The sequence below is a fragment of the Choloepus didactylus genome, chromosome 8 (assembly GCF_015220235.1).
Source record: "Choloepus didactylus isolate mChoDid1 chromosome 8, mChoDid1.pri, whole genome shotgun sequence".
NCBI lineage: Eukaryota > Metazoa > Chordata > Mammalia > Pilosa > Megalonychidae > Choloepus > Choloepus didactylus.
The window spans coordinates 125,723,272-125,739,539 of NC_051314.1; the positions used below are offsets into that span (position 1 = coordinate 125,723,272).

At 51.8% G+C, this 16,268-nt stretch overlaps 2 protein-coding genes and 1 long non-coding RNA gene across 5 annotated transcripts in view; 1 reads left to right on the top strand and 2 right to left on the bottom strand.

The window, feature by feature from the left end:
- CD4 (CD4 molecule) overlaps nt 1–2,456 on the bottom strand; it is a 29,511-nt gene extending 27,055 nt beyond the window's left edge. The window contains exon 1 of the mRNA XM_037845797.1: nt 2,418–2,456. The gene's annotated coding sequence lies outside the window, so the exon portion shown is untranslated. The remainder of the gene's footprint in view (nt 1–2,417) is intronic.
- A 3,700-nt stretch (nt 2,457–6,156) lies between these two features.
- LOC119541436 lies at nt 6,157–6,748 on the top strand. The gene is made up of 2 exons (XR_005218270.1): nt 6,157–6,272; nt 6,497–6,748. It is a non-coding gene; the product is annotated as an uncharacterized LOC119541436 (long non-coding RNA).
- Nucleotides 6,749–9,106: 2,358 nt separating this feature from the next.
- Nucleotides 9,107–14,913, bottom strand: LAG3 (lymphocyte activating 3). Of its 3 annotated transcripts, XM_037846920.1 has the most exons (8): nt 14,535–14,913; nt 14,094–14,244; nt 13,378–13,682; nt 12,509–12,772; nt 11,834–12,109; nt 10,116–10,358; nt 9,706–9,833; nt 9,107–9,386 (listed from the first exon to the last, which is right to left on the bottom strand). In XM_037846920.1, the coding sequence occupies exons 1-8, from the start codon at nt 14,590–14,592 to the stop codon at nt 9,186–9,188; spliced, it is 1,626 nt and encodes a 541-aa protein (XP_037702848.1). In that variant the 5' UTR covers nt 14,593–14,913; the 3' UTR covers nt 9,107–9,185. The 3 variants fall into 3 exon arrangements, with proteins under 3 accessions (XP_037702848.1, XP_037702850.1, XP_037702849.1); XM_037846922.1 differs by lacking the exon at nt 11,834–12,109; XM_037846921.1 differs by lacking the exon at nt 10,116–10,358.
- Nucleotides 14,914–16,268: the final 1,355 nt, after the last annotated feature.

Below are 16,268 nucleotides of genomic sequence, written 5' to 3' on the forward strand. Positions count from 1 at the left end.
ATTTTTGCTATATTAAAAGTGTAGTTGTAAGTATAGTAGATTCCTAGGTTCTATGAGTCATTCTAGTGATTTGTTGAACCTGAGGCGGTGGTGGGAACCCCCAAATTTGTAGTTAATTGGGTCAGAGGTGCAGATGGTCCAGGAACCCCAGAGCTTGTTGCTGGTGTCGGGGGTGAGGGCAGCCTTGTGGGGACTGTGTCCTTCACCTGTGAACTTGGCCTAACTCCAGGTAGAGTCTGAACTGCATTGTAAAAAAAAAAAAAACTGTTGAGCTATGTTTTCACAATAAATTAAAAAAAAAAAAAAAGAGTGACTGAAGAGACAATGACAATTAAATTGTCATTAGGTTCAGGACAGGAGCTAATAATGCAGGAGAAAAAAACCCAAGAAGACATTATTGGAACATATGGAAAAATACGGACTGTAAGCGTTATATCAGTGTTAAGTTTCTGAAACTTGATAATTGCACTTAAGGTGGTTACATAAGTGAATATCCTTGTTCTTCAGAAATATGCATGCAGATATTAAGTGTTCAAGGAGCATGATGCATAAAACCTCCTCTCAAATGTTTACAAAATAGATAGATAGTGGATAGATAGTAGATAGGTAGAAAGATGGATAGATAGATAGATATGTAGAATGATACCAAGTGTGGCAAAATGTTAAAAGTTGGCAGATCTGTGTATCTAGGTGTGTGTGTGGGGAGTATGTTGGAGTTCTCTATATGGGTTTTGTATTATTTGTGTGACTATTCTGTAAGTGTGAAATTATTTCAAAATAAAAGGAAAAAGAAAGAAAGAAAGAGAGAAAGAAAGAAAGAAGGAAGGAAGGAAGGAAGGAAGAAGGAAAGAAAGGAAGGAAGGAAGGAAGGAAGGAAGGAAGGAAGAAAGAAAGAAAGAAAGAAAGGAAGAAAGAAAGAAAGAAAGAAAGAAAGAAAGAAAGAAAGAAAGAAAAGGAAACTGGCCAGAGTGGTGGCCTCGGAGAAGGGAATTGGAGACTGGGGAAGAAGGGTGGGGAGTATAACCTACTGTACCTTTAAATTTTGGTGCCATGTGCATGTCTTACCAAATCAATAATCTAGGTAAAAATGAATAAATGAAATCTTCAATGGTCTCCCATTTCTTTAGGATTAGGACCTAAACCCTTAACCTGGCCAAAGGGTCCTATGTCACATGGCTCCTCTACCCCTCACCAGTGGATCCTGTGCCAGTCGCCCACCAACTCCCTCACCAGGCTCCGGCCATCCTGGGCTTTCAATCCCTCGAACGTCCTGAGCGCCGTCCTCCCAGGGTCTATGTCCTCTGCCTGGAAAGCTCTTTCCTTCCCCTACTCCCTACCCTGTTATCTAGAGCAATGGTTTTCAAACCTTGGTCTCTGGACCCTCTACACTTCCAAAAATTATTGAGGACCCCATCCCCCCAAGACATGTTTTTGTTTTTGTTTTTTTTTTAGTTAAAACTGGAAAAGCTTTTAGATTTTAAAATAATAATAAACATATTACAAGTTAACATGCATAAACATTTTGTGAAAAATAACTATATTTACAAAACAAAAACATTTAGTAAGAAGCACTGCATCTTATATTTTTGTAACTCTAATATCTGCCTTAATAAAAGATAGCTGGATTCTCATGTCTGCTTCTGCATTCAATCTGTTGAAAAATATTGTTTTGGGGGAAGTATATGAAGAAAATCTGATCTCACACAGGTAGGTGGTTGGAAAAGGAAAAAAAAAAAAGACATCTTAATAGGCTTCTCAGATCCTTGTGGATACTCTTTAATAGTATGCTAAAATTAGACAAATGGTATTTTCTTAAAGGTTAGTTGCAATGTAGAATCTGGAACTGTATCAACTAACTTTTATGCTCCATTATGTTAAAATCCATTGATCTATCAAGCACTTTGAATAGATCTTTTACCCTTACATGATTTTGTAGCATCATGCATTGGTCATTTGGAAAATATTTCTTCCAAATGATACACTTCATTATAATACAGTATTAAAAAAAAAAAACACACATTAGTTTATATCTCCACCGATTTTCATCAGAAAAGTTTTAAAGTATTGGGAAGTAATCCCTTGGGTAACATTTACAAGTTTTCCAAAATTCTCATTTTTGCTTGGACATGCAAATTTTGCCATTGGCACCAAAAACTATCAGTTGTTTTCCTTGAAGCTACAATCTCATTTCATTACTTTTCAAGAAAATATCTGCCAAATACCCAAGTTTAAATAACCATAGTCTGTCAGTCTTTCTTTCAAGTAAAAGTAGTGTTCCATGAAACTCCAACAATTGCGCAAATATTTCTAGTTGAGACAACCATTGTACTTCGTTTGTAGCAGAAGTGCTTTATGCTATTTCTAATTTCATTACACAGTGTACCCAAGAGTTGAGATTTAATAACATTAATACTTACTGTTTCATCAAGGGTATTCTTAAGTGAAACTGGCATTAATTTTTTTTTCCACTGCAATGCTTGGCTGTGAAAAATACAACGACAACAGTATGGTTTGCTGCCACTGCCTTGGTTTGTGCTAAGTCTGCAGTTTTACCCAGATTGCTTTTGCAACATCAGTGCAAATATCAATCTCATGATAAAGGCAAATAACATTCTATTATTTTTATGAAAATAGTTTTGACCTTGCAGACCCCCTGAAAGAGTCTGAGGAGACCCCCAGGGGTCTACAGACAACATTTTGAGAGCCACCAATCTACATATAATTTTTATTCATTCCTTAGGTCTTAGCTATCTCTGCACAGACTTTTAGTTGTTTCCCAAATCCATTTTCTCCTTCTTGCTTGTCAATAGAAACCTCAGTTTTTGGCTGAGCTCGTGGCTGCCCGGATTTAAGGTGTACTTTCCAGCCTCCCTTGCAGCTGGATGCGGCCAGGTGGCACATCTTGGTTAATAGAGCTAAGTGAAAGTGTTAGGGGCAATCTCTGGAGAGTGTCCCATAAAGGGAGAGTGTCTGCCCTTCCTTAGGTCTCCTTCCTGTGGGCTGGAATGCAAACACCCTCCCTGTCACTTTACAGCCAGTCTAATCTTCTCATTTACTTTAGCTTACAGACCATCCTGTAGGCATTTAAGTTTGTGACCCCTGATCTAGTCCAATCCTCTCCATGCATTCATTCATTCATTCATTCATTCATTATTTCAACAAGTATTAGGTGTCTACCAGACCCAAAGTATTCTGCTGGGGGCTGGAGATGTGGTGTTAAGTGAGAGAGACCTGATCACCACTCCAGCCTGAGAGACAGACATTGAACAATTAAGCATGTCATTACAACTGGACATGTGCCACAAAGGGAGAAGCACTGCATGCTGGGAGATCATATCATAAGTGTTTCAACCTGGAGATCTAGAAAGGCTTCTGCAAAAAGTGTGTGTCAGTAAGCCCTGAACTCTGCTGCCAGTTAAAGAAAACTCCAAATGATAGAGGGTTAACCAAGATGGAAGTTTATTATTCACATGAAAAGTGGGTGGTTCAGAGAAACGGGGCTGTTCTAGTTTGCTAATGCTGCCAGAATGCAAAACACCAGAGATGGATTGGCTTTTATAAAAGGGGGGTTATTTGGTTACACAGTTACAGTCTTGAGGCCATAAAGCGTCCAAGGTAACACATCAGCAATCGGGTACCTTCGCTGGAGGATGGCCAATGGTGTCTGGAAAACCTCTGTTAGCTGGGAAGACACGTGGCTGGCGTCTGCTCCAAAGTTCTGGTTTCAAAATGACTTTCTCCCAGGATGTTCCTCTCTAAGCTGCAGTTCCTCAAAAATGTCACTCTTAGTTGCACTTGGGGTATTTGTCCTCTCTTGGCTTCTCCGGAGCAAGAGTCTGCTTTCAACAGCCGTCTTCAAACTCTCTCTCATCTGCAGCTCCTGTGCTTTCTTCAAAATGTCCCTCTTGGCTGTAGCTCCTGTTCAAAATGTCACTCACAGCTGCACTGAGTTCCTTCTGCCTGTCAGCTCATTTATATGGCTCCACTGATCAAGGCCCACCCTGAATGGGTGGGGCTACACCTCCATGGAAGTAGCCAATCAGAGTCATCACCCACAGATGGGTGGGGCGCATCTCCAAAGAAACACTCAAAGAAATCTAATCAAAACTGGTAACGTCTGCCCACACAAGATTACATCAAAGATAATGGCGTTTGGGGGACATAATACATTCAAACTGGCACAGGGGCCCACCCGGCCCACCCGGGGCAGGATCCAGGCTATTTTGTCTCTTGTTGCTCTGCCATCCTTCCCACATGACTTCCTCTTCATAGTCTGAGAAGGCTACTCAAGTTCTCAGTTGAAAGAAACTTCCCTTATGGTACGGTCTCCCAGCATGCAGTGCTTCTCCCTTTGTGGCACATGTCCAGTTGTAATGACATGCTTAATTGTTCAATGTCTGTCTCCCAAGCTGGAGCAGTGATCAGGTCTCTCTCACTCCGTACCACATCCCCAGCATCCAGCAGAGTACTTTGGATCTGGTAGACACCTAATAGTTGTTGAGTAAATGAATGAATGGAGAGGGTTGGACCAGATCAGGGGTCAAAAATCTAAATAACTACAGGAACAACTAGGTAATAGAAATGAGAAAAGTGGAAAAACTGTAGAGTAACAGGGAGGGGTGGGGATTGAGGAAAACTGGAAGCACCTGCCTCATCTAATAATGGCAGCCCCTACCTACACAGCTCCAGCTGAATTAATAGTAGTCATTATACCAGAATGTGGACTTGGCCTTGCCAGACAGAAGACAATTTTGAGAGAAGAAAACTAGACGTTTGTGTAGTATCTCTTAATTTTAATGTTCGTGACTAATTTTTTTTATTGGTTTAACACTGGGTAGATGAAACAAAGCATCCCAAAGGCTGAACCTACTCAGGACCCACCAGTTTGCAACTTATGGGCAGACAGACTGCGAGAAACCTTCTAGCTCCAAGAATCTGTGACCCATGCCCTCCTATAAGCTTGGGTTACAACAATCAGATCTTCCTCTGACGTTTCCAAACAGGAAAGGAAAGAGGAAGAGAGAGAGCGAGTGTATCTCAAACATTTAGAATTGCTGGTGCTTTATATGGTCATATATTTTATTGAACCCTCAAACAATGTTAGGGCATGACTATTAGTCTCCCAACCACACAGACGAGGAAACCATACAGACGACTTTAAGATAATTGCTAAAGATCACAGAGCTGGTAACCACAACCAGTGGGTTTGACCTTATCTGATTGCACTCCAATTCCTGAATTGTCCACTCGCCCCCCTCCAGGAGCAGTGGAAATGCTGTGGGGAAAACAGCCTCCCCTGGGACTCCTGAGGCTTGTCATCACCAAAATCCCTCACATCTGTAGAGTGATGTTCCATTTTCAAAGCATGTTCACATGCGTTAGCCCACGCCAAGCCTTTTCCGTAGGCTTTACTGTCCCCATTTTACAGAAGAAGAAAATGAAGTTTGCCCTAATCCAAGGGAGGAGAAAAAGAGACGGGAAGCAGAGGGAAGCTAGCATCATCAGAGGCTGCCGACAGAGCTTTGGAGACCAGGCTCTGGAAGGGGGTGGGTAGGGCAGCCTGCGGAACAGGGAAGTTAGAAGCCCCAGGTGCAGCCATGCGGTGGCCTCCTTACCAGAGGCGTGTGCAGCTGCACTGACATGTCTGCAGAGGGGGGTGGGGGCAGGGCTTGGCGAGGGAGTGGGGGGCAGGGAGTCACAGAGATTGTTTTCCGGGAAACAGTCTACGAAGGCTGTCCCTACTTCCTCCCTGGCCACATTCTTCCTAGCTCCGTGATCACCTTCCGTAACACTCAGGCTGTGGTTCCCGGGCTTCCTCTGCCCCATCGGAGGGTTGAGCAGGAAAGTTTCAGAGGCCAGCCTGGGCTCAGCCAGCTGACACCTGCAGCCCCTTGGAGAAACCGTTAGCCACGGAGTAGAAGAGATAGAAGCCATCTCCACCTCAACCCCGTTCCCTTCAAAGGGCAAGCTCCATTTTGGGAGGGGTGGGGGGCAGCTGCTTGCTCATCCCCCCTGTGGGAGGGGTAGCAGCAGAGGCTCAGGGCTCATGGGGGAAGTGGGGCAGGGAACTTTCTGGGTCTGCCCAGGCCCCTGCCCTGCCCCGTGGAGCTGAAAAGACCAGGTTGGGGGTGGGGGAAGCACTGGCCAATGGGACCACAGGTCTGAATGAGCAGAAATATTACTGCTTGCCTGAGATATTTGACTTAGCAAGGTCCTGGGCCTCATTCGGCCTCCAGAACTTCTTGACAATGGGCAACGGAGAAGGCTGTCAGGTCAGTCCAAGGCAGGGTTAACAGTACTTAGAGATGCCCCTCCCCTCTCTTGGCCTATCTCTCTTTCTGGCACTGATACTCGCACCCCCCTCCTTGGTAGCCAACTTGCAAAATGGAATTTGCACCCTCAGGATGTCCCCTCCCACATCGCACCAGGGTTGGTCTGTCTGCACAACAGAAGAGGGTGCTCCTGGGATTAGGTTATAAAAAACGTTCTCCCTCAGGGGGAACCAGCCACCATGTGGGGAGCAGCCCTGTGAAGAGGCCTCTGTGGGGGGAACTGGGACCTCAGGCCGACAGTCAGGTCAGTGAGCCTCCTTGGCCACGGATGCTCCAGCCCCAGCCAAGCCTTCAGATGACGGCAGCCCCAGATGCGTCTCGGCAGCATCTCGTGAGAAACCCTGCCCCGGGACCACTCAGCTCAACTGCCCCTGTATTCCTGACTGCTTGAGATAATTCATGTTTGTGGTGTTAAATTGCTATGTGTGGGAGTGATTTGTTCTACAGCAATAGATAATTAATACACCCCTCTTCCTTCTTAACAAGAACCGAAGATGATTCTCCTCCCTGATGCCCCTTCCCTTGCAGGACCCCAGCCTGAAACACCAGTTTGCAGATGCACCTGCAGGTGCAGCATGGATCACCCTAGGTCCCTGGCAGACCTTAGGAGGGCATGGAAAGCTCCACAGGTTATCCTTCCAGATGGAGAGAGTGGGTCATAGCGGGGAGACAGGTAGGGGTGGGAATGCCTCATCCCTCAGGAGAGACCCCACAGAGAAGGGCAATAAAAGCTAATAAAAGAAACCCTGGATACAAGAGCCCCCACAACCCCTCTTCCTTCCACATCTTCCCTATAAGATAGGGGAACGAGGTGGCCCTTCATTCTATCCCTGACCTCAACCTGTCCCCCTTCTTGCATGAGCATGGGGGAATCCCTGCCAGGGGCCCAGTGAGTCTTTGATGATTACTTCACAAGCCCAAAGGGTGTAGGATGTTATCTAGTAGAAAGGGAAAATGCCACCCACAGAACTTTCCAGGAAACCCTTGCCCCATTAAAATACGGGGGCTTCTACTAAGGCTCTGGAGAGCAGGATCCCTCAGCAGCTACCCCCACCCGACCACAAAAGGTGGGAATGACACTTTGGAGGTTTCTCAAGGGGATTTCAGGCCTTCACCTCACAGAGTATCAGAACCCCCTCCTTTATGTGTCCTGTGACAAGGCAAGGACCATCACCAGAGCCTCAGATTGCCTCAAATGGCTCACTAAGTTTCAGAACACGCTCCTTTCTCTGAGCCTCTGTACAGAGCAGCAAGGTCCCTCTCTCCACTCTCTGTGCCCCTCACCTCTGGCCGCTGTGTCTCCACAGGGACAGGCCTTTGGCCTCATAACTTGTCCCCTTGTGTCACAGCACATGGCTGCCAGGCCTGGTGCAAAACCTTCTGGGGTGCAGCCTGGGCATAGCCCCTGTGTGCCTCCTGCTCCTGCAAGCTAGCTCTCACTCTCTTTCAACACTTTCTTTTTCTTCTGTATAGGGTTAAAGTTCCATGACAGGGCAGTCTGGTGGCCAAAGTCCGGGGCCATGTGCATGTGGCAGACAGAGGTCTGGGTCCCATGCCAGACTGGGGAGTGCTGTGGGCCAAGGCTCCGTGTGTGCTCCACTGAGAGAACAGTCCACGTGGCCCTCATGAACGTACTCCGCAGGAGAAAGACAGACAGTGGGGCACAGGCTTGGGGGTCTTCTACATCATTCTTTGCTTGACTACAGTGAGCCTCCCTTCTTCACTCACAGCCAAGCACACGACATGCATGGAGCACTGCAGTTTGCAAAGCCTTTGTAGCATCAGAACCTTAAAACAGTTCATTTTAATGGGTTACCATCATTATCCCATTTAATAGGTGAGGCAATGGAGGCTCAGGGTGACTGGCCACCACCAGCAGCAGAGCCGGAATCAGAAGCCAGGCCTCCTGCCTCCCAAAGCTACAGCAACAGCCTCTTTCTTTCTAGATGTTTTTCTCCCTGCGTGTGGCCTTTGTTCACAGCACTGCCATTTGTTAGACTTGGATGAAAACCTTGCCAGGGCCAGGGCTGAGTCTCCTGAGGCATGCATCATTTGGTCCTTCTCCCGGAGGGAGCACAGGGCGTGTGACAGCTGCTGGGTGCACACTCTGAGGCCGAACATGGGAGAGTGCACACTACCAAGGCAGCGTCTGCACACAGGGGGCTGTGCAAGCCCACTGGTCCACTGCAGTGTTACATTTCCGAAGGCCTGCCACAGCCTGCCCAGTGACCTCTCGTGGTGTGACAAGCAGTGACCACTGGGTGGCAGTGTGTTCTCGTGCCTGGGACCAGACAAGTCGCCAAGGACTAGGGAACTGGGAGGGCGGGCCGAGGCAGGCAGGAATCTCGGCCAGCTGCCCAGAAAGGGTGCAAGGCTTGATCCCCTGGAGGACCCACGGCAGGACTCCAACCTAGCCTAGCAGCACCACTGCACGCACGCACGTGTGTGTGTTGTGTGCGCGCCCGCGTATGTGAGCGCGCGCACGTGCGATGCAGTCAGGGGCCAAGGATAAGTGCTGAAGTGCAGCTGCGTGTGGGATGGGCTGAGGTAGGGGAAGCCAGGGGAGCCAGCACCATGGGGGTGGAGGGACAGGAGACCAAGGAAGAAACACAGAGACTAGGAACAGAAAAGAGGAAAATGGGAATAGGAAAATGAGGGAGATTGGCCAGGAAAAGTGGACCAGGAGGCTGGGGTGAACGAAGGGAGCCAGCGAAAGGCTGGGAAAACACAGGAATCTTCCTGGGCAAGAAGGAGCCAGACTCAGGCCTGCTGCTGACAGGGAGTTTATTTGGGGGCTGAGGTGGAAGGGCAAGGACTGAGCTGCTGGGATCTGCCAGCTGCCTCAGCTCCACGTCAGAGCTGCTCTGGTTCCTGCTCCAGCTCCAGCTGTGGCTCCAGTTCTGGTTCCAGCTGTGGCTCCAGCTCCAGCTGTGGCTCTGGCTCTGGTTCTTCCCCCGGGGCTTGTTCCAGCTCCTTTTCCAGCATCTCCATCTTGCCCTGAGCCTGGGGAGGATGAATCCCATGCTCTAGGGCAGAGAATCTTCTTGGTTGCCACTGGGGGAAGAGACGGAGAAAGAGACAGAGGGTGGGGAGAGGACAAGGATAAAGAGAAAGGAAATAGGAAGGACAGTGAGTCCATCTATTCCCCTTTCCCTGGGCCACTGCCCTCCCTGTCTGGTCCCTGGCCTTCTCTCAGCTCTGCATGCCTCCCCAGGCACAAGGCACCCCTGGGGTGCAGAGCCTTAGGAAGAGGGGCTCTGAAGGCAAGTTCAGAGGGCCACCTTGGGCATCTCCCCTCAAGAAGGGGTGCCAGACAGCACTCCCAGGCCTTGGGAGAGGGAAAGCCAGCATGGGGAGTGGGTCCCTGGCTCACCCGTCTTCTCCAAAAATGAAAGCCAAAGGCTCCAGCCACCAAGAGGAACAACAGGATACCAAGGATGAGAAAAAGAGAGAGATGGCCTGCTGTGAGGGCACCGGGGGCTCCCCCAGAGTGCTGAGCACCTATGAAGAGAGTACAGGACTGGGGATAAGGTGTAGGGTCAGGGCTGAAGAGGACATCTTGCCACACTCCCATATTTTACAGATGCAGACCAGGAGGTCTGAAGAGTTTAAGGGTCTTAACCAGGGTTATTCAGCTAATAAGAGCTGGAGGTCAGGTCCCTGACTGGAAAGATAAAAGCTGGGACTAAGTGCAGTGGGGGCTGGGGGGTGGGGTGTGGTCTAATAGGGGGATCAGGATGATTGGTCTGGAGTTGGGGCTGTGGCGTTTTGGGGATCCCAGACCTAGGCCAGACAGCTCCGTGGAGTATACTGCTGCTCCAAGAAGCCTCTCCCCCTGGTAGAGTTGGCACTGCCAGGGTTGGGAAAGGAACGTGGCCTCCTGAGTCTGCAGCCAGGGCCCTGGGGGGCTCCTCCAAGACTGGTTGCCCAGGGAGCGCCACACGAAACGCTCTTGTCCAGACGCTGGAGTCACCTCGCAAAGCAGCTTCCCCTGGGAGCAGGGTAACCCAAAGGATTTGGGAGTCACTGAAAAAATGAGAGGGATGAGACCTATTGAAGCCCAACCCCATTCCTTGACACTACAAGTTCAACTCCCAAGTCTCATCACCCTGCACTCATTGGGGTTCTAAGCTAGGAAGGCGGGGAGGAGGAGATCAGGGGTCATGGCTAAATTAATCTTATCAAGACAATGCTTTGGTCAGGTCACTCACCTGCTCAAACACCTTCCAGACTCCCTACTCCCTTCAGGACATTGTTCAAACTCAAACTGGCCTGGAAGAACTGCATAATAAACACTCTTCCAGAGTCTTTTACACGACTTTGTACTCAGAGGCTCCCCAGCTACCTCGCACTTGCCCTGGTTCCACACATTGGCCCCTGATTTGATGTGTCCCCCAAATGTCCTCTATCCCCCTTTCAAAATGTTCAGGAAACAATGAACAAACCAACCGATCTAGTGTCAGGGCACTCTGTAAGCTGCACAGGGAGAGAGGGTGGGTGGGAGGAGAGCAGTGAGTGATCCGAGTATGATGGACAGAGTGGAGACAAGTCACACACACCTGAGGTCAGGTCCCCAGTCTGGCACTTCCCAGCTGTGTGACTTTGGGAAAGTTCCCTTCTCTGTAAAACAGGGCAATAATGTATCTTGCCCAGTGAGATGCTGTGGAGATAGCCTGGGAAAAGTTAGACAAAACAGCTAACCTTCAAGAAGATACTGGGCATAAAGAAAAGGTGGGCTTTGGTGACTGGATGTTGCAGGGAGAAGGAAAGGGCCAGGTTTCAGGGCAACTGGGAGACAAGTGGAGCTACTGACCAAAAAGCTTAACTCAGAGAGAGGAGTGGGTGTGAGGAAAAGATGGGCTTCCAGGTGAGACTGAGATAGAGATATATTGTCTGTTAGCTTACTTATTTATTCATTCAACCAGTACACATTAGTAAGCACCTACTACGTGGTGCTACTATTTAAGACTGCAGGCATAGCCAGGCTGTTTTGTCCATAGCTACCAATCAATCTAGACATATGTTCTGAGAGGCTTTTTTTTTTTTCTTTCTGTATTTGTTTTATACTATCTTGGAAGGCCCTTGCTCAGTAAATACTTGCTGACAAAGGGACTGATTTTTTTTAACTTCTCCCAAATCCAGGCAACTTCCTACACCTTTAACCTAAGCCCTGGCCCTTAAGTGGACAAGCATTACAGAAATATATTCCACTTTTTTTGAACCAAACATTTGCCACCTCTCCTTTCAACTTCTCAGGCCCTCCCTACAATTCAAGGCAGGGGAGTCCCTCAAAGAACAGTGGAACGTTTATCTTATGACTCAAGGGGAGATTTTCAGTTTCAATTCTCTATAAAGGAGGTAAGAAAAGAGGAGGCCACGATGGGCAGCCTCTGGAGCTTGTGCCCAATGGATATTCCCAGTCTGTGCCCAGCCAGGCCTCCTTCCCTCCCTGTCCTCGCTCCCCTGGGATGGGGCCTGCCTCTTCCCCACCTGGGGCTGACCTGTGATGACTGCCAAGGTGATGGTGGCACTGAGCTGGTGTCCCTGCAGAAGGACATGGCAGGTATAGGGCCCCGCCTGGGCCTGGCTCACAGCCTCCAACAGAAGGGTAAAGTTGCCCTTGTTTCCAGCCACCAGGAGGTCAGGGCCTCCCCCAGGAGGGGTCCACTTGGCAGTGAGGAGAGACTGGGCCCCTAGACCAGGAGGCAGGCTGCAGGGCAGCTCTACCCGGGACCCTGCTCCAGCGTACACTGTCAGCGGGGCTGAGGGCTCCAGACCTGGAGGGAAAAGGCAACCCATCGTTAAAGCTGAGAGGTGGAGAGACAGAGGGGCTGGAGCACTGGGTCTGCAGGGAAAGGAGGCAGAAGAGTGAGGGAGGTGGTTGGGCTCTAAGGGGGCCAAGGAGCAGAACAAGATGGATGAACTAAGGATGCTCAGAAACCCATGAAGTGGGCTGGGAGGGCAGGAGACCAAGGGCTGGCAAGTGAGGCTGGCTGGACAAGGGGGAATCTGGAAGGGGAGAAGGCAGCTGAGAGGCTGCCACAGGAGAAAGGGGTCAGACAGTGCAGGCCCAGTGCCATCACAGGTGACACTAGCTGCAAAGGACCTGGTTTGGGGAGCTATAAGTCAGGGGAGGTGACAGGAGGGCAGGAAGGGGTCAAAATGTGAAGACATACCAAGAACAATGAGGTTGTATGTGATGGAGACATTGAAGCCATCTCTGTAGGTGAGGATGCAGCCCCAAGGCCCAGAGTCGGAGGGGCTGATGTGGGGCAGGAAGAGGACACTTCCGGAAGCGTGGTGCAGGGGGGACTCCGGGACTGGGACAGGGACGCGGCCCCGGAACCAGCGCACAGAGACTGGGAGATCAGGGCGGCTGAAGGAGCAGTTCAAAACGACCCACTGGGAGGTCCTGAGAGGCCCCGGGGGGCTGGCCGTCACTGTGCAAGAGTAAAGAAGGTGATCAGCACACCCAGAAGCACCCTACCAGCTCCCTAGACCAACTAAGCCAGATGCTCCCAGAAACAGGGACCACACAGTGTCCTCCTCTGTGGTTCCAGCCCAGTGCAGGGCACCTGGGAGTGCTTAAAATGGATGGATGCCTAAAGGACCCTCCCTTGCACGTTCTCCCCTGCCTTCTGCCTCCAGCTTATTTGGCATCTTGAACCCTTCCTTTTCTCCAGGCCTCGCCTGAGGATCCCCACTAAGTCCACCCCCTGAGCTACAGACGTCTGAAATGAATCACTCTAGCCCCCAGAAGAGGGGGAGTCCTCTGTGCCTTCTCACCCCCACCCCAGCACTCCCGCTGTGGGTGGGGGAAGGGGAGCGCCATCTCCATCCGGGTCCTCCCCCCATGCACGTGCTTTGGGGGGCATCTTCCACTCCCGCAATCTACCTCCCCACCCCTCCTCTACCCCTCGGGGGTGCTCTCCCGCAGGCTCAAAGCCGCGTCCCCGGAGGCCCAGCACCAACCCTTGCTGCCCGCGGGCGGCAGGGCTGGGGTCCCTCCTCCCAGCCCCTCTCCCGTCGCCCCGCCCCCACCTACTCGAGGCCCGGCCCACGCTCAGGCGGAGGCGGCAGGAGAGGCTGCGGTCCCGGAGGCGCACGGCGGCGCTGTACTCGCCCGCGTCGGCGCGCCGGGCGGGGCGCAGCCACAGCGAGAAGTCCCCGCGCCGGAGGCCGGGCTCCGCCAGCTGCACTCGGGGCTGCAGGGGCTGCCTCCCGCTGCGCAGGCCCCCCAGGGCCACGCTCAGCACCGTGTAGCGGCGCCGCTCCCGGCCCCCGGGGGAGGGCCTCGCGGGGCCAGGCCCGAGGGCCGGGGGGCGGCCGAGGGCGAGCCCAGGCGGGCCGCTGGGCGGGAGAGAGGAATGGAGTTGAGAAATTCGAGGGTCAAAAGCCCGGGAGAAGATGCAGTCCCGCCTCACTTTGAGGATGTAGAGGCCCGCCCAAAGAGCAGATCCCTGAACCTCCAACCGGCCTCCCCTTCCCGGGCCTCCCCACCCCAAACCCCTCCCCCCGCGGGGCAGCACCATCCACTACAGGAGAGGCGGGGTCACCTGGGATGCAGGTGCGAGGGAAGCAGAACGAGGGCAGGTGAGGCTGACACCCAGGTTGCGAAGGGACCGGAGCTCAGGGGAGGGGACAGAGGGCTGGGCGGCATGCTCTAAGGAGGTCATGGGTTGGGTGGGGTGTTGGGTTCTGGGTCTGGATGCCGTTACTGCCGGATTTGGGGGTTCTGTTGCCCAGGTTTGGGGTGCATACCTGTCTGGTTGATGCTGCCAAGAGACAACGGCTCCTCTTCGCAGAAGGTCGGGATCCCCCAAGGGAATTCTGGGGCTACAGGGGAGTTGGACGGGAGCTCCCTCTTGGGCCCATACCACGGGGACCTCTGTCCCAGACCCTGTAGCCTCCTCTGGGGAGGAAAAGAGAGACCAAGAGGAGGGGCCATGAGCCAAGGGACTTAGGAGTAGAGACAGAGCCTCAGTGTTTCCTGAGGGAGAAACAGGGTCATGGGTTTCTGCCCCTCTCATGCCCAGAGGGAGACTAGAGAGAGGCTTTGGGGTGGAAGGACTATCTCAAGAAAGATGTCAGAAGAATCCACCACAGGAGCTGAAGACCTGGGGGTCTGTGGGGTTGTCCAGAGATCCCCACTGTCCCCTTCCGTGGGTCTGCAGCTCAACCCTCCCACCGTCACTGCCTTACCTGGAGCGACCCACAGCAGTTGCAAAAGCAGCAGGACCAGGAACTGAGCCTCCCCCATCTCCCCTAAGGCCTGGGCTGTGCTGAGCCCCCCAAAGGGAGGAGGTCAGAAAAGGGGGGGCAGGTGCAAAAGAAGGGTTCTGCCCAGAGGGAAGTGCAGGAAGAGAATCTAGAGAAAGGGGGCAAGGGAGGTGGGGGAGAGAAGGGGAGGACCAATGATCAGAGGCAGGAATCTGGGGTCCAGGTGGCCAGATCAGCAGCCAGAAGGGTGAAGTGGGGTGGGGTGGGGTGTCCCAGGGAAGAGGCCAGGGCAGTGGCAGAGGGCAGAGTGGAAGCGAGGCGGCTTTCGTGAGCTGGGATGCTGTTCTGCTGCTCCCTGGGCCCTCACCCTGTCCTTCTGCCTTCCCTCCACCTTCCCCACTTCCCCTCCCCGTTCCCCGCCCCCCACACACACCCCAGGGCTCACGGTTTCGCTTCGCAGTGGAAAGTCTGAGGGGGCTGATTCCCAGCAGCATCACCCTCCACCTCTGTGGTGGCTCTCCCCTTGTTTACTTCCTCAGTCCTGGGTCTCCCCACCACCCCCTCCTCCACCCTCCCCCACCCTCCTCTCCTTTAACCTCCCAGAACTTCATTACACACTTGGACCTGCCTCCCCACCCGCCAGTACAATGACTCCTAGGAACAAAGTAGACAAGCCTAACTGTACCAGAAAAGATGGTAGGACTGGGGAAGGGCATCCCAAGGCTGGGGAAAAATAGTAGCTATACTCTCCTGAGCACTCATTATGTGCTAGGCACTGTATGGGACACTTAACATACAGTAACTCATGGAATCTAATATCCCTCATTGTAAAGAGGCTCAAAGAGATGACATACTTTGCCAAGGTCAAACAGGGCGCCGTAGACAAAAGCTGAGTGTGCATGAGTGTACAATCTTGACCCTGAGTTGTGGGTATCTTCTGGTCTTCTGGGAAGGTTGCTGTTTCAATGAATCAGTCTCCCCACCCCCCCACCCACCCTGCAGCATGGACCTCTGAGCACTCTGGAGGCTTCCCCCAATCCAGAGGCTCTGAACTAAGAGGAGTGTACCAAAATGGTATACAGTTGGAGCAAAACTGGGGCAGAACTGAGCCTGACAGAGGGCACTCCTGCTCCCTGCCCCCACCCTAGGCAGAAGAGCACTGCTAGGAGAGCTGGAGGGTGGGTGGCATGGCAGGTGGCAAGCTCAGGAACCACGAGGGGCCTGGAGTCTTCTCCTGCTTGACCGGAAGGAGCTCACTTCCTCAGTGCCAGGCGGAGGGCATCTCTGATGCCAAGTGGCTCTCACCCGGGATCCCAGGGGGCTGTGACAAGGCCTAGAAGCCCTCTCCCACTAAAGGGACAGGACTTCCTGTCTCTGGGGCTTTCTGTTTGCCCTGTTCAGCACAATAGAGCTGATAAGCTTTCCACTGGGCTCAGCAGTGTCTCGATCTTATGTGGGTTAGCAGGGAAGTGTATGTACTGCTGGGAGGAGCATCCCCAAGAATCCAAAAACAGGACAGAAGTCAGCTCTCCAAAGTCCCGGAGCTCCCTATCCATGTGGCGTGCAGATCGTGGCTTCTGGAGCCGAGGGTGGTGGGAGTTGCTGCTGCTTTTCCACAGAAGGGAAAGGTCCTGACAGAACGTGAGGTCAGTCATCCCTCCTCCCTCTCCACTCTTTTGGGTGCACTGATGCGGCCCCCGGGAAAGCAGGAGACAG

Bases quoted from the DNA above. Each gene is read 5' to 3' on its own strand.
- LAG3 (XM_037846920.1), bottom strand. From the start codon at position 14,592: ATGGGGGAGGCTCAGTTCCTGGTCCTGCTGCTTTTGCAACTGCTGTGG. The intron at 14,245-14,534 runs GTAAGGCAGTGA...TTTCCTCCCCAG, and splicing joins ACTGCTGTGGGTCGCTCCAG to AGGAGGCTACAGGGTCTGGG. The intron at 13,683-14,093 runs GTATGCACCCCA...TCTCCCGCCCAG, and splicing joins TGGCAGCATCAACCAGACAG to CGGCCCGCCTGGGCTCGCCC.